The sequence below is a fragment of the Petaurus breviceps genome, unplaced genomic scaffold (genome assembly GCF_028583685.1).
Source record: "Petaurus breviceps papuanus isolate PSGF00001 unplaced genomic scaffold, PetGlider_PUasm1.0 126, whole genome shotgun sequence".
NCBI classification, from domain to species: domain Eukaryota; kingdom Metazoa; phylum Chordata; class Mammalia; order Diprotodontia; family Petauridae; genus Petaurus; species Petaurus breviceps.
Genome location: NW_027185655.1, coordinates 55,618,231 through 55,633,162, shown reverse-complemented (window position 1 = coordinate 55,633,162; position 14,932 = coordinate 55,618,231). Strand labels below are relative to the sequence as shown.

General features: G+C 43.0%; 1 protein-coding gene across 4 annotated transcripts in view; it reads left to right on the top strand.

The window, feature by feature from the left end:
- The first annotated feature begins 5,839 nt into the window (after positions 1 to 5,839).
- STOX2 (storkhead box 2) overlaps positions 5,840 to 14,932 on the top strand; it is a 317,208-nt gene continuing 308,115 nt past the window's right edge. The window contains exons 1-2 of one of the 4 annotated variants that reach the window (XM_069096427.1): positions 5,840 to 5,984; positions 6,287 to 6,811. In XM_069096427.1, coding sequence (XP_068952528.1) covers positions 6,379 to 6,811 — 433 coding nt within the window. In that variant the 5' untranslated portion in view covers positions 5,840 to 5,984; positions 6,287 to 6,378. The other 3 variants (XM_069096409.1, XM_069096417.1, XM_069096464.1) reach the window with 3 other exon arrangements.

The following is a 14,932-nucleotide window of genomic DNA, read 5'->3' as shown; positions in this document are numbered from 1 at the left end:
TAACAGATATACATAGTCAAGTAGAACAAACTCCCACTTTGTCTCTGTTTGGAAATTGTATATCTTCTTATGAACCTTGAGCCCACTGCCTCTTTATAGAGAGGTTGGTAGCTTGCTTTCTCATTTAAATTTCAGGTGGTCATTGTATTAATCATAGAAACAGAAGAATTTCAATAGGAAATGATGAAGTGAGGGGTTATGTTCTGGTAATCAGAGATGGTGAATGGAACTGGAGTAGGGGGGGAAGAGAATGGGATTACAAGGGTGAAATCAGGGAAATTCAGTTTGACTGGAAGATAGAGTATAGGAAGGGAAATCGTTTGAAATGAGGCTAGAAATATAATGATGATAATAATAGTTACATTTGTATAGTGTTTTAAAGTTTGCAAAAAGCTTTACTTTGATGGAAGTTAGATTGTGGAAGGTTTTACATACCAGACTCGAGTTTGTTTTTGATCTTAAGGGAAAAGGTGAAGTTTTTTGAACAGTGGATCACGGATCCCATCAATGGTGGGAGTCATTAACAGAAATAGGGAAGTGGTATAGTGGTTAAGTATGGACCTGCAGTTACAAAGACCAGAGTTCAAATCCTGTCTCAGACCCCTTCTAGCTGAGTGACCCTGGTAAAGTCATTTCTCCTCTATAAGCCTCAGTTTCCTCATTTGTAAAATGAGAGGGCTTGACTTGATTACCACTCAGGTCTCTTCCAACTCTAAATGTAGGATCTTATATGCTGATTTGGGGTAAGTTATGGGGGAAAAGAAGGAAGAAAGGAAACATGTTTTTTTAAATGTTTGCTATGTGCCAGTCACTGTACTAAGTACTGGGCATACAAATACAAGCAAAATGAAAGAAATTTCCTGCCCCCAAGGAGCTTACATTCTTAAGGGGAAAGATAATACATTAAAGGGGAATGGAAACTTGAGGATGTGGGTGGGAGATGAAGAGAAATGAAGGTGGTTGGTATGTAGATAAGATTTTGATGTCTAAAACTTAGGAAGAGGATTGGGAGGAGAATGAAGGCAGGCCATTCTGGGTTGCTCCACAAAATGGGAGATCCAGGAAGCACTCATCAAAGGAGGAAGATTGTGGAGAAAGATTTCATGACGAACAGGCCAGAGTGGTGAAAGGCTGTTCCAGGATGGGGAGGTCCCAGGCACTAAAAGAAGTTCCAGGATGAACTAGAGGGGGCATGGTTTCAAAATTCAGAAAATCAAGAACAGAGCTGGGAGGAAAAAGACGACCAATTCAATGTTGTGTTTGTGTTTGAAGCACCACTGGGACATCTCAATGGAGATGTCCACCAGGGAGCTGGAGGTATGGGATGAAAAATTCAGACATAAATGGCGAAGAGAGGATGGAGCTGGTTATAGATGATTTTCCAGTTCAATTTATAAAATGTAAAAAAAAATATAAATACCTATTTTTTTTAGCCAACCCCATACTCTTTCAGGTAAGAAGTCTGTGGAGGGACAACAATGTGCTTTGGGAATTTTGGCAGAGTCCCTGGTATGATTGTAATTCTGTTAAAGATAGCTGGGCGCTGCACATTCATTGTCTTTTCAATGAGATACATACCTCAGGGCAGAACTTGGAAAGAGAACCTTTTAATTTAATGACTAACTAATTGATCTAGCCCTTAAGAATCCTAAGAAGAGGAAGAGAATTTGTAGGGTCATTTACAATGTAGCCCTGTTATTAAAATCAGTCATTGCTGGGGCACAAGAATGATCAACAAGATGCAACATGTGCAGAACAACTAGATATTTAAGTGAATTAAGGAAGAACTTGTGTGTATTTTAAGATTTATCTCCATCACTGCTCTCAGAAACCCAGTAACTGTGCTTTTTAAAAATTGTTTAGAATTGACCTCCTTATCTTGCCTGAGCTGGGAAGGCAGAAGTTTACTTACTCATAGGCCCAGTCCTGCTACAGACTGGCATGTGAACTTTGTGGACTCTTTCCAACTTGAATTGGTTTTTCTTTCCTTACAAAGCCTGGTGGGTCCCCACTCCTGAGAGCTCATCACATTGGTTCTAGACCTAGTGTGGGCACTGAATCAGGTTGACTTTAGCCCTATTGCAGCTCATACCTCCTAACTTCAATGATTCACCAGCCTCAGCAGCCTCTCCCCAGTTGCTGGCATTGCAAGTGTATACTAGCCAACTCAGTAACTTAAAAAAAAAATAGTTTATTTATTTTTAGTTTTCAATACGTACTTCCATAACATTTTGAGTTCCAAATTTTTCTCCTGCCCCCCACCCCAAGAAGGCATGCAATCTGATATAGTCTCCACACATACATTCATGTCAAACATATTTTCACATTAGTTATGTTGTAACGAAGAATTGGAACCAATGGGAGGAACCACGAGAAAGAAGAAACAAACAAACAAAAAAAAGAGTGAAAAAGAGCTTCAATCTGCATTCAGACTCCAGAGTTCTTTTTTTGGATGTGGATAGTATTTTCCATCATGAGTCTTTTGGCAGCTCAGTAACGTTTAACCATTGAAGGATGAGGGAGGTATGTCAACAGGCAATTACAACTTCATGAAACTTAGGTACCATTTGTGGAAACGCCTCTGTTGTTGTGGATGTCTATTTGTTTCTAATAGGTGTCTAAACCTTCTGTGAATTTTTTCCCCATCAAGGTCTTTATTTGTTTGTTTGTTTGTTTTTTAGAGTGACTGATGGAGAATTTGTACAAATGAACATGAGCCTGGGCAGCACAATTCTTCAGTATCTTGGTCCGTTGTCACAGGTATTTTTTTTAAAGTATTTTTTTCCAATTATATGTAAAGACAATTTTTTTAGCATTCATTTTTACAAGATTTTGAATTCCAATTTTTTCTCCCTTCCTCCCTTCTTCCCCCTCTCCTAAAATAGCAAGTAATTTGATATAGTTTATATATGTGCAATGATGTAAAATATATTTCCATATTAGTCACAGTTATGAAAGAAGAAACACATCAAAAGGAAAAAAAACATGAAAAAATAAAGTAAGTGAAAATAGTATGCTTCCATCTGCATTCAGAGTCTGTCAGTTCTTTATCTGGATGTGGATAGCAAATTTTCCATCATGAATCCTTTCAAATTGTCCTGGATCATTGTATTGCTCAGAACTAAGTCCTTTACAGTTGATCATCATACATTGTTGCTGTTACTATGAACAATGTTTTCCTGGTTCTGCTCATTTCACTTTGTATCAGTTCATTGTCACAGGTGTTTCTGAACAATACTATGAGGAAGCAAGAGATCCATCAATTAGGTAGCATTTTTAAAGCACCCACTGTGTCTTAGGTGCTGATTCTGTTCATAAATGCTACCTGTTTCAACATGAGTCCTAAACAGATCTCCTCTACAATGTGGCAGAAACCTCTCCCCTACCCTGAAACTCACTCCACTCCTAGACTTCACACTGGACGTATCCTGAATCCTTTGAAGCCCTTCCATTTGATTGGCTAACTCCTCCCAGAATCCATTTTAAGGAGGATGGCCAGGCCACCCTTCAATCCTCTCTAGGTGGTACTCCTAACTCTGCTCCCAGACTTTCTCTTCGATGCTTCTACTTTCATTCTCATCCTCTCCCATCATTTCCAACTTCCTTTTTATGATACAAAATCAAGCAAACAAGACAGTTCTTACCCTCAAGGAGTTTACATTCTTTTTGTTTGTTTTTGCTTTTTGGAGGGCAATTGGGGTTAAGTAACTTGCCTAAGGTCAAATGGCTAGTTGTGTGTGTGTGTGTGTGTGTGTGTGTGTGTGTGTGTGTTGTGTCTGAGGCTAGATCGGAACTCAGGTCCTCCTGACTCCAGGGCCAGCACTCAACTCACTGCACCACCTAGCCACCCCAGGAATTTACATTCTAATGGAGAAGATGATAAAGAAGAGCTAGAAAACTGTTAAGGTGGAAGGAGAGAGGGATCTCCTGTAATGGTGAAGGCTAAAAGAAATCTGAGATGAAGATAACTATCTGTGATGTTCATTTTAAGCCCATTTATTCATTTAAAATGTTCCCTCCACCAGCAATCAATGTTGAGCTTCTACATTTCTTGGGGAGACAAATAATGACCTTTTAACTCCTGTTTCCCATGTGACTTTTCCTTAATGTGCCTTCTTTCTGACTTGAGGAATCTAGAATCCATTTATTCTATAGAACTGTTTTTTCTCTTTCTTTGTGTTAGATGGAAGAAATGCCACCTAATCAGGAGTAGGGTTTTAGTGCTTTTAAGAGCAGTCTCTGATCACCTCACAACCATTCAAACTAGCAGTATGGTATGGGATAAAAAAAAATGGATTTGCGGGGGGCGGGGGGGTTACAGAAAATCTCAGTTCAAGTCTGGCTTAGATATTTTTTAGTTCTATGTAAAGGGTCAGTTAGGTGGCACAGTGGATAGGCCACTGGATCTGGGGTCAGTGAGACCAGAGTTCAAATCCAGCCTCAGACACCTACTAGCTGAGTGAGCCTGGGCAAGCCATTTCACCCTATTTATCTCAGTTTCCTCATATGTAAAATGTGCTGGAGAAGGAAATGGCAAACCACAACAGTATCTTTGCCAAGAAAACCCCAAAAGGGGGATTAGAAGGGAACCTAGAGGTCATTTAGTACAACTCTGTCACTTTACAGGTGAGGAAAGTGGGACCTTAAAAGGTTGTGACTTGCCCAGGGTCATGTAAGGTAGTAATTGGCAGAGGCAGGATTTGAACTCAACTTGGAACAACAAATTGTATTCCCAGTGCTTAGCTCGTGTCTGGAACATAGTCATTCAGGGTCTCATTACTTCCCACCTGGACTATGGCATTAGCCTATTAATTAGTCTTCCTATTTCTACTCCCCTCCCCCCATTTCCCCCTTCTCCTTCATCCTTTATTCACAGCAGCTATGATGTTCCTGTGATGAACACAGATCGTGCTTCTTCTCCCCCACTCTCCAAGATGCTTTCCTTGCTCTCTATTGTTCTAGGATAATATACAAAGTCCTGTTTTTCATTTAAAGCCTTTATAATCCAGCTCCAACTTATGCCTCCCAATTTTTGTCAAATCACCACCCCGCTTCCCCCCAACCCCCTCATCAGAATTCCAATCAAACCGGCTTCAGTTGTTTTCTGCTATAAGATCATCTGTCTCCTCCTGGTCTTGGCACAAGGCTGTCACTTTGCCGGTAATGCCCTCCCCCCCCCCTTTTTTTAAACCACAGCCTCTTGGAATCCCTAATCATGTTCAATGCCCAGGTGCCATCTCCTTTTCTGATGCCCATAGCTTTTAGGGCTCTCTTTCCAAAATTAATTTGTGCAAATTTTTATTTTCTTATTTGTCCACATGCTATATTCCCTCTCCCCTCCCCCCGAATTTAAGCTCCTCTCGGGCCAGGACTGTTTTGCCTTGTCTCCCAAGGGTGTGATAAGTGCGTACTTGTTGAATTGAATTGAATTATCCAATCATATACCGGTGCATATAGGTTGTAGGTGTTTGGGGTTGGGGAAGAAAAAGATTGTACCAAATTCGGTTGTGAGTACGGGTTGATAACTTTTGGAAACCCTTACTAAGGTAATCCTAGCTGAAAAGTCGGAATGCTCACTGTTCTTTTGGGGAGGAAAAGTGTGAAGGTTGCAAGAGTTAGGGGGTTAGAGAGGAGACTGGCAAAGCGCAACTCTTGGATCAATGACTCAGAGGGAGTTTAGCTTGAGAATAAATGTTTTCTAAGGCCGCTTGTCCCTTTCGTCCTCCCTCCCCCAGGGCTTCCTCAACGGCCAGGGCTACCCCCTAACTTCGGATTCCTACGGTTAATTTCAGGAGGAGAGAGGTTTCCCCAGCCTTTCTGCAAACTGCCCGCCTCCCCGCCTTCCTCTCCGCCCCCTCCGCGCGGAGTCAGCCAGGCGCCGAGGGCAAGGCAAGGGCGCCTAGCGAGTCAAGTTTGTGGGCCGATGCACCGGGGGATCGAGGGTGGAAGATGAGTGAGGGCCAGAAGGCCACCCCGAGCTGGAGGTAACTTTCAGCCAGCTGACTACCCTTGACCCCGGAAGGGTGGGATCCTGGCATGGGACCGGAGTGGCCAGGAGTGGGGTTTGCAATCTGCGCCCCAGTTCTCTGGGGAGACTGTCCTTTGGAACAGGAGGAGTAGGGGCCGCAGGTAGGCTGGTGTTCCTGGGATAACCACAGTTAGGGTCTCCCAGCTGTGGATGGGACGAGAAGGGAGCTTTTGGGTGACCTCCCTCGTTTGGAGAGAGCTGGGAAAAGGGGCTGGTGGCGGTGGTGGCCAGGGTGTCATTCCTCGTTTTGTTTTGCAGCCAAGTGCCAATACCTTGTGGCTGCAGGAACTGTAGGCGACGCTGAGAAGGGATCCAGCAGCGGCAGTCACCCCGACAGAGGCGGGGGGGCGATGCCTCAGAAAATGGATAAGTTTCTGCAGATCGCGCCCCATTCCCTAGCCATAGTCCTGAGCCAAGCTGGGGGGCCGGCGGCGTTGAAGACTTCAGCCGTAGAGGAGCAGGGGGCCTCGGCCCCATCTGTGGGGCAGCAGCCGCCCCAGCAGGGGCAGCAGCCGCCCCAGCAGCGGCAGCAGCCGCCCCAGGGCAGGCAGCTAGCTCGTCACCACATCGGCTACGAGATCTTCGCAGACTTCAAAGCGGAGAACATGCAGCATTTCTGGAACAAGAAAGTGACGGCTGCCGTGGCCGAAACCTTCTTCCTGGGCTGGATCGACGAGCAGGTCCTGCTGATCCAGGGCAAAGAGGAGCACTTGGAGGCGCTCCGGGAGGGCTGGATGCGCCGGGCGCTCAAACCCCCCACTGGATTCCTCATCCGCTGCTTGGGTGAGTCAGCGGGAAACCAAAGCTGGGGGTCCGAGGTGGTCTGAGCTGCGACAAGTGCTGGGCCTGGCAGGGGAGGGTCATCTGGCGCCTCGTGCCCTCTGGGCTTCTCGTCTGCCTGAGGTCAAGCTGGGTGGTGGGACTTAGGTGAAGCCCACAATTCAGTTCGACAAACAGTTTTGAAGAGCTGACTGCATGCAGAGCATCTCGTAAGGTGCCGGCGCCAGTTGTGGTAGTGGTCCGCCGGGGAAGGGTGGGATACAAAACTGAGCCAAGATTTGGCACCAGAAGTTTACATACAGCCTAGGGCAGGGATAAAGGCGGGTGGGACCGAGCTCTGAAGTGTTGGGGACTGGGAAATTAAAACGTTTACTAATGGCACGGTCTCTGGAGTTTACTTAGAAGAATGAGCAGGGGCCTGAAGTGTGTGCCTAACCCTGGGCTAGGTATGTGGCGAGGTGTGGTTTGGGGTGTGTGTGTGTTATGTTTGTATGTGAATGTGTGTCTAAGGAGGTCACAAAGTTTAGCCCAGACTATATGGTTCTGGAGTTTACTTAGGATAAGTGTGTACTCAGCCCCGAGGTAGGTGTGTGGTGTGGTGTGCTGTGTTGTGGTGGGTTTGTCTGTCGTGTTTACAAAGTTTAGCCAAGACTGTGGCCCTGGGGTTCATTTGCCCAGCCATGGGGTACGTTGTGTGTGTTTGTCTTTAGGGGTTTACAAAGTTTAGCCAAGACGATGGCCCTGGAGTTTACAACCTAGTCCAGGAAAAGGACACACAAGTATAAAAACACATATGATTCCATTCTGTGTGAATTGCGAAGCCCAGTGCTCTTTGAGGTCCGAAGCGGGGAGGCATCTGTGATCCTGCACGTTGTGTTTGCAAATGTAAAAAGCGACGTGAGCGATCGCTGGTTCCAGTTGCTCTGTGTTGCCTCTCCGCCCCTCTCCTGCCCCTGTACAGGGGTGGAGATTCCTGCTTTCTTTTTCCCTCCTTCTTCACTCCTTCCTTCCGCTCCTACAGTGAACCGCTCTCTCCCCCTCCCCCATCCCCAGAGTTTTAAAAGGTACTTTAGGTCTCTGAAGGAGGGGCTCCGGGCAGGCGGGCTGTAGAACTCCTGGTCCCCGGACTCGGGTTACCCCCACCCTCCCAACTCTGCCGCGGGGCGGTGCCTGCTCTGTCCAGGTATAGAACTACCCACCTGGCCAGTTGCACTACTGGCTTGTCGCAACTCTAGCATTCTTTGGGGTCTGTGAGGTTTTTCTTTCAAGGGGATGTGCGCGCACCTATGCGCTCTAAGACTAGATTGTGGTGTGAGATTCAGGTGTAGCTCGGCCCGCCCCCTTCCTTTTGTGCCAGCCCCATTATTTTGGCCACTTTACCCCTCGGGGAAGGGGAGGGGGCGCTGCTGGGGCCTGACTTCTCCCGCCTCCTTTTGGAAACGGGTTAAGCCACTCTCGGTTCCTAAGCGCCGGTGTTTCTATAGCTGACAGAACAGAAAACTTCGTTCAGAAGGTATTCAACTCTAACCTATCCTAGTTTAAAAGTTTCCTTTTGTATGTATTCGTATGTTGGGGTTTTGGGGGTGGGGTGGAGTTGCGATGGGGGAGGAAAGGAGAGAAACCTGAGCTTCAGCTATTGAGAAAAAAATGTAAAGAGGGAGGTTGTGGTAGTCCCAGGGACGCTGCAAACACCGCGTTTCGTTGAATTGTTCCTTGTTGCTCTGACAATGTGAGAAAAAACACATCACAAATTTACGGTTTTTTCATATAAAGATTTTTAGGTTTTATACTTTGTACTCAGTTCTTGGCACTTTAATAAGCAAGTTTAATAAAAACTTAAGTGGAGAGTTTTTTTTTTGTTTTTTTTTTTTAAGGGAAGAACCCCTACTCTGTTCATAAGCAGGTGAAAGGGACTTTCATTACTTTTAGAACGTGGGGTCAAAAATTCTGGGTCTTTCCTTTCCATTCTGGGGCTTTAGTGTACTTCTTACCCTTCAATGTCCATGGAGAACTGTATTGTGGTGCTTGTGATTTCCCATGTGTGTATAATAACAATATAGTTTTTCTAAGTGTTTGCACATGGTAAGATTTTTTTTTTAAAGATCACACCTGAGCTGAACAAAGAAGAAAAGCTAGGAAAACCTGTGCTAAATCTTTTTGTAATTGAGCTGAAGTAATAGAAAAACTCACAGTGATGGTTTTTAAACCCACTGGGTACAAATAATCTCAAGGTTAAAAAGTAAGGATAAGGGATCAGAGAATTTTAGAATCAGAAGGAACTTTAGAAGCAGCTAGCTAGTGTAATCCACCACAGCAGGGGGTGCTTAACCTGACCTCCATAAACTTGTTTTTAAAAAAATAGATAGATAGCTCTGTTTTTAATAGAATTGCTTTTCTTTGTAACCCTATATGTACTATTTTAGATACTGAAAAACATTCTGAGAAGGTGTCTGTAGGCCAGAGTGCCAAAAGGGTCTATGAAACAACAAAATGTTTAATCTCCTGCCCTACAGGATGCAGGGATCCCTTCTAAAACTTTACCAGCAAGTAGTTCCTCTCTGCTAGAGATGGAGAGCTCCCTACTTAACGAATCAACCTATTTGGTTTTTCCTAATTGTTAAGAAATTCTTCTTTTTTTAAAAAAAATTTTATCTATTTACTTTTAGTTTACAACATTCAGTTCCACAATCCTTTGAATTCCAAATTTTTTCCCCCTCCCTCTCCTCCCCCTTTCCCCATGGCAGCATGCACTCTCATATAGGTTCTATAAATACCTTCGCATTAAACATTAGTCAAATTGTAAAGAATTATAACCAATGGAATGAACAGAGAGGAAGAAGGAACAAAACAAAAAAAAAGAGAGTAAGCAGTTTGCTTCAATCTGCACTCAGACTCTGTAGTTCTTTCTCTGGATGTGGATATCTCTTTCCATCATAAGTCTTTTGGAGTTGTCTTATAACCTTGCCTTGCTGAGAGGAGCCCAGTCTATCAAAATTAGTCATCACAGATACAATGTATCTGTAATGGTGTACAAAGTTCTCCTGGTTCTGCTCTCCTCACTCAGCATCAGTTTATATAGGTCTCTCCGGGTTATTGTGAAGTCTATTTGCTCCTCATTTCTCATAGCACAATAGCATCCCATTACATTCATATACCATAACTTGTTTAGCCCCTCCCCAATTGATGGGCATCCACTTGATTTCCAATTCTTTACCACCACAAAAAGAGCTGCTGTAAATATTTTTGTATGTACTGGTTCTTTTCCCACTTGCGTATGATCTCTTTGGGATACAGCTCTAGAAGTGATATTACTGGGCCAAAGGGTATGTACTTTTTTATAGCCCTTTGGGTATAGTTCCAAATTGTTCTTCAAAATGGTTGGATCAGTTCACAATTCCACCAACAAAGCACTAGTTTTCCAATTTTTCTACATCCTCTTTAGCGTGTATCATTTTTCCTGTTTTGTCATCTTAGTCAATCTGACTGGTGATATGTGGTACCTCAGAGTTGTTTCGATTTGCATTTCTCTAGTCAGTAGTGATTTAGAGCATGAAATTCCTTTTTAAATTAGACTGAATTCTGTTTCCCTGATCCTAGTTCCTTCTGGCTTTAAATTAATTACATTCTCTTTTCCAAATGACAACTCTTCAGATGAGTGCAAACAACTAGCATTGGACCCTTCTAACTCTTCTCTCTTCAAGACTAAACATCCTGAATTCCTTTGAACTATTCATAAGACATAATATTAATTGAGTTCATATTATCTGGATTTGCTTCATTTTATCAGTGTCCCCTCTAAAATATAGTATCCTGACAATACTCTAGATACCATATGACCAATTCAGAGGAAATGCTGCCCTCTTTGTTCTGGTCTCTTCAATTTAGCAAACATTTGTTAATGAGGGGTACCTACCCTAGTAGATAGAGCTCTAGCCTTACAGTCAGGAAGACCTGAAGTTCTACCTCTGTGATTTACTGGCCTTGTAACTCTGGGTAAATCACTCAATTTCCTCAGTACTCTGGACGCTATAACTTGCAGAGACTGTGTGGTAAAGGGAGGCTCTACATCCTGGCATTCCATGTAGCAATGAAATAAAAGACTAGCGTGTAGTGTCTAGTCCCTATCCCATAACATTTTTTTAAAAGAGATTACTACTATGTATAAGGCATATACTGTGCTAGACACTGGAGAAAAGATAAAGGAAACAGTTTTATGTTGCAAAAAGTATGCGCAAGTAGAGGAATGTAACACATGTCCTGATAAATTAATGCAAATTAATTTCAGTAGAAAGATGAACAAAATTAACAACTAGAGGGAAGTCAAGAAAGGATTGTTGTAGAAGGTGACCCTGGAAGGATGCTAGGAACTCTAAATGATAGAGGTTAGGAGAAAATTTATTTCAGGCATGGGGATGAGGGTAGGTAGAGGTAGGCATGGAGAAAGAGATGGTCTACTTAATTCCGAGAATAGCTAGAAGACAAGTATGATGGGAATGTATGAAAAGGAGTGATAATTAAATCTGGAAAGATAGATGGGGAGCCAGATTGCTATGCTATTATTAAATGAAGGTAGAGGAGTTTGCATTTTGTCTTACAAGGCACAAGAGGGCCAATGCAGATTTTTGAGTAGAAGCAACATGCACAGACTAGTGATTTAGAAATATTGACTTGACAGATATATGGGGGATAGTTTGGGAAGGGGAGAGAGGCTATCTCAGTAGTCCATGGAGACATGAATAGTAACTGAGTGGAGAAAAGGGGGAAGAGGGGGAGGTTTTCTGGAGGACGAATTAACAAGACTTGATTGATTACAGGGGCTAGATGAGGAAGAGGGAAGAGTCAAGGATAATTTTGAGCTTTTGAATTTGGTGACTTGAAATATTAGTGGTTCTCTCAATAGAAATAGGAGAAATTGGAGAATGGATGGGACTTGGGTGGGAAATTAATTTTGTTTTGCACATGTTGATCTTGAGATCCTGAAAGCCAACTGGGGAGAGGGAAGATGACTCAGAATGCAGCTGGTGTTATGGAACTGGAGTTCAAGAGAGTGATTAAGAATAGATATAGAGATTTGAGTCATCCCCATAGAGATGACTGGACCTGTAGGACCCAGTGAGCTTGCTGTGAGAGAATAAAGAGAAAAAGAGGAGCTGGGATGGACCTTTAGGGTGACACAGTATTAATAAGTGAGATATAGATGATGGTTCAGCAAAAGAAATTGAGAAGGAATCATCAGCGGTCACAGTAGTGTTGTAGATGCTAGGGGAGAAGAGAGTGGAGTGATTGACGGTGCCTAAATAGGTTCACAGATCACTTAGAAAAAGCCATTGGGTTTGGGAGTTGAGATTGTTGATTACTGTGGAAAGAGCAGTTTCAGTAAAGTGGTAGGTAGGGTTAGAAATGATATCGAATGTTGTTATGTGCACCTGGGAAATAAGATATACAGGCAATAGGGTATAGAAATCCATCTTGCCCAAGAAAATAAGGGGTAAGGAGGCAAGGGGGGTGGAAAGTGGGGGATAGAAGAGAGGGCAGACTTGGGGAAGGGGTAATCAGTATGCTTGCCATCTTGGGGTGGGGGAGTATGGGAGAGATGGGGAGAAAATTTGAAACTCAAAATCTTGTGGAAATGAATGTTGAAAACTAAAAACTAAAAATAAACAAATAAAGGGGAAAAAAAGAAATCATCTTGAAATATGGATAGATAGATTGTGCTTTCTCTCTCTTTCTCTCCCTCCTCCCTTTCTCCCTTTCCCTGTCTCCCCCTCCCCCACTCCCCCTGTCCCCTCTTTCCCCCACAAAGCACATCTCTTCACTTGACCCTCATAGCAATCTTGTGAGGTCAGTCATTCAGTCAATTAATCAATAAACACTTATCAGTCACCTTCTATGTTTCAGGCACTGTGCTAAGAAGTAGGAATTATTAATTTTCCATTTAGTTGGGGGACTTGTCAATGAATCCAGTCCTTAAAAGCATGTTCTGCTGATGTAATTCACATGTAGACTTCAGAGTAGATGAAGACATTGTTTTTGGTGTTCAGGAAAGGAAATTGGCATCGAGTATGCCCAAGTCATTTGCCAAGGGTTACACAGCTACATAGTGGCTGAGGAAGGATTTGAACCCATGTTTTGTCCCCTCCAAGTATAGTGGACTATCCACTCTACCACTTTTTTTTTCTTTTTGGAGGGCAATTGGGGTTAAGTGACTTGCCCAAAGTCACACAGCTAGTAAGTGTGTCAAGTGTCTGAGGCCGGATTTGAACTCAGGTCCTCCTGACTCCAGGGCCAGTGCTCTATTCACTGTACCACCTAGCCACCCCTACTTATTTTTTATTAAAAGTTTAAACACCTGATTTTGTTTTTGTTTTTTTTGTGGCTATGTTTTTGTATTGTATTATTAATTATAGCACACACACACATTTCCCTAGTGTGTTTCTCTTCTATGCACCCTAGTAGCAATCTTAATTTTTGGATGGAGTACTCACATGGATGAAATTACAGACACATTGCAGTATTGATTTGTAGATTATTTATATTTTGCTTTTTTTCCATTTTAAAAAGTGTTCACACTTGTTTTATTTGGGCCTGGATAGACCCTCCAATCATCTTGTTAGGGATTAAATTGTAGCTTCCCTCTTCCTAATCTTCCATGTGGGTGCTTTTGAGCCCCTTCCTTACTTGATTGTCATGAGGATCAAATGGGTCAAATGCTTAGTGAGCACATAGTAGGTGTTTAATAAATGTTTATTTCTCTTCCCCCATGTCACAAAAAACCTCATTTTTTAAACAACTGGAAAAATGACAAAATACTGTAGTTGAAATAATGTTGGTTTTAAATGCTTTGACAGGCAGTAGCAGCCTGGTGGATAGAGAGCTTGTCAAGTCCTGCCTCTGTAATATAATAACTATATAACATAATATGTGGGCTGTATAACCCTGGGTAGCTGATTTAACCTATTAGAGCCCTGGGCCACCCTCTGAGACTCCAGGTTATAGATGAGCTGCTGATTTTTATCAGTGGAGAGAGTGCCAAAGAAAAGACAATCATACCAGAGTAAATAAATGAAAAATCCAGGTAACCTGGAGATATTTCAGAGAGCCCACCTCTCTATCAGGTTATTAGTTCTACCCTTTCTGTTCTTCTCAGTCTGAGGTAAGACAAAATCTTCTCTTATCCCATCATCTAAGGAAATTTAAGCTGCATGCTACAGGGAACAGGGAAAGAGCACTGGTTGTGGAGGCAGAGGACCTGAGTTCAAATCCTCCCTGTGTGACCTTAGACAAGTCATTTTAACCCTTCCTAAGTCTCAGTTTCCTCACCTGTAAAATAAGGATATTAGAATAACTGGACTCTTGAGCTTCTTTCCAAATTCAAATCTATGTAGAAATTGTATCCAAATAGATATTAACATCTGAACAACAAATAATTACTGCTTAAAACAGAGATAGATGGGTGTAGCGGCAAGCACCCCAGTGTCCCCAGGGTGCCTGCTCACACAGGTTCTTGGATCTGCTTTGATAAAGGAAAGCAACTCAAAATGGGTTAACAAGCTTACTTTAATCAGTCAGACATATATTAATCAGTCAGACATATATCGTTTACCTTGTTCAGGGGAAAAAGGTCAGCACCCCGAACTTCAAAGCATACAGGCAGAATTATCAAGACAGAAACAGATCAAGTAGACAGATTTCCAAACTGTCCAACCATTACATCCATACCCAGTCAACATCTGGGTTTTTCAAAGTGGGGGGGGGAGGAGGGGCTCTGGACAATGGCTTTTCAGAATACAGATCAAATCATAGAACACTTCTCAAAGTGAGCCCCCAAAACAAAGCCTCAAATCAGGGTTTATATACCCTTCTCCTGGCTCAGAGAATGTAACAACCTTATTGACTCACTGGCCAATCAAGAAGTATCTACTGAAAAACAAGCCTCCCATCCCAGGCTTCAGGTGCACTTTAGCCTAGGGGCAGGGAAGATCTTCCAAATTTGCATTCCCATTACAATGGGGCATCTAGGTGGCACAGTGAATGAAGCACTGGCCCTGGAGTCAGGAGGACCTGAGTTCAAATCTGGCCTCAGATAGTTAGTACTTACTAGCTGTGTGACCATGGGCAAATCAC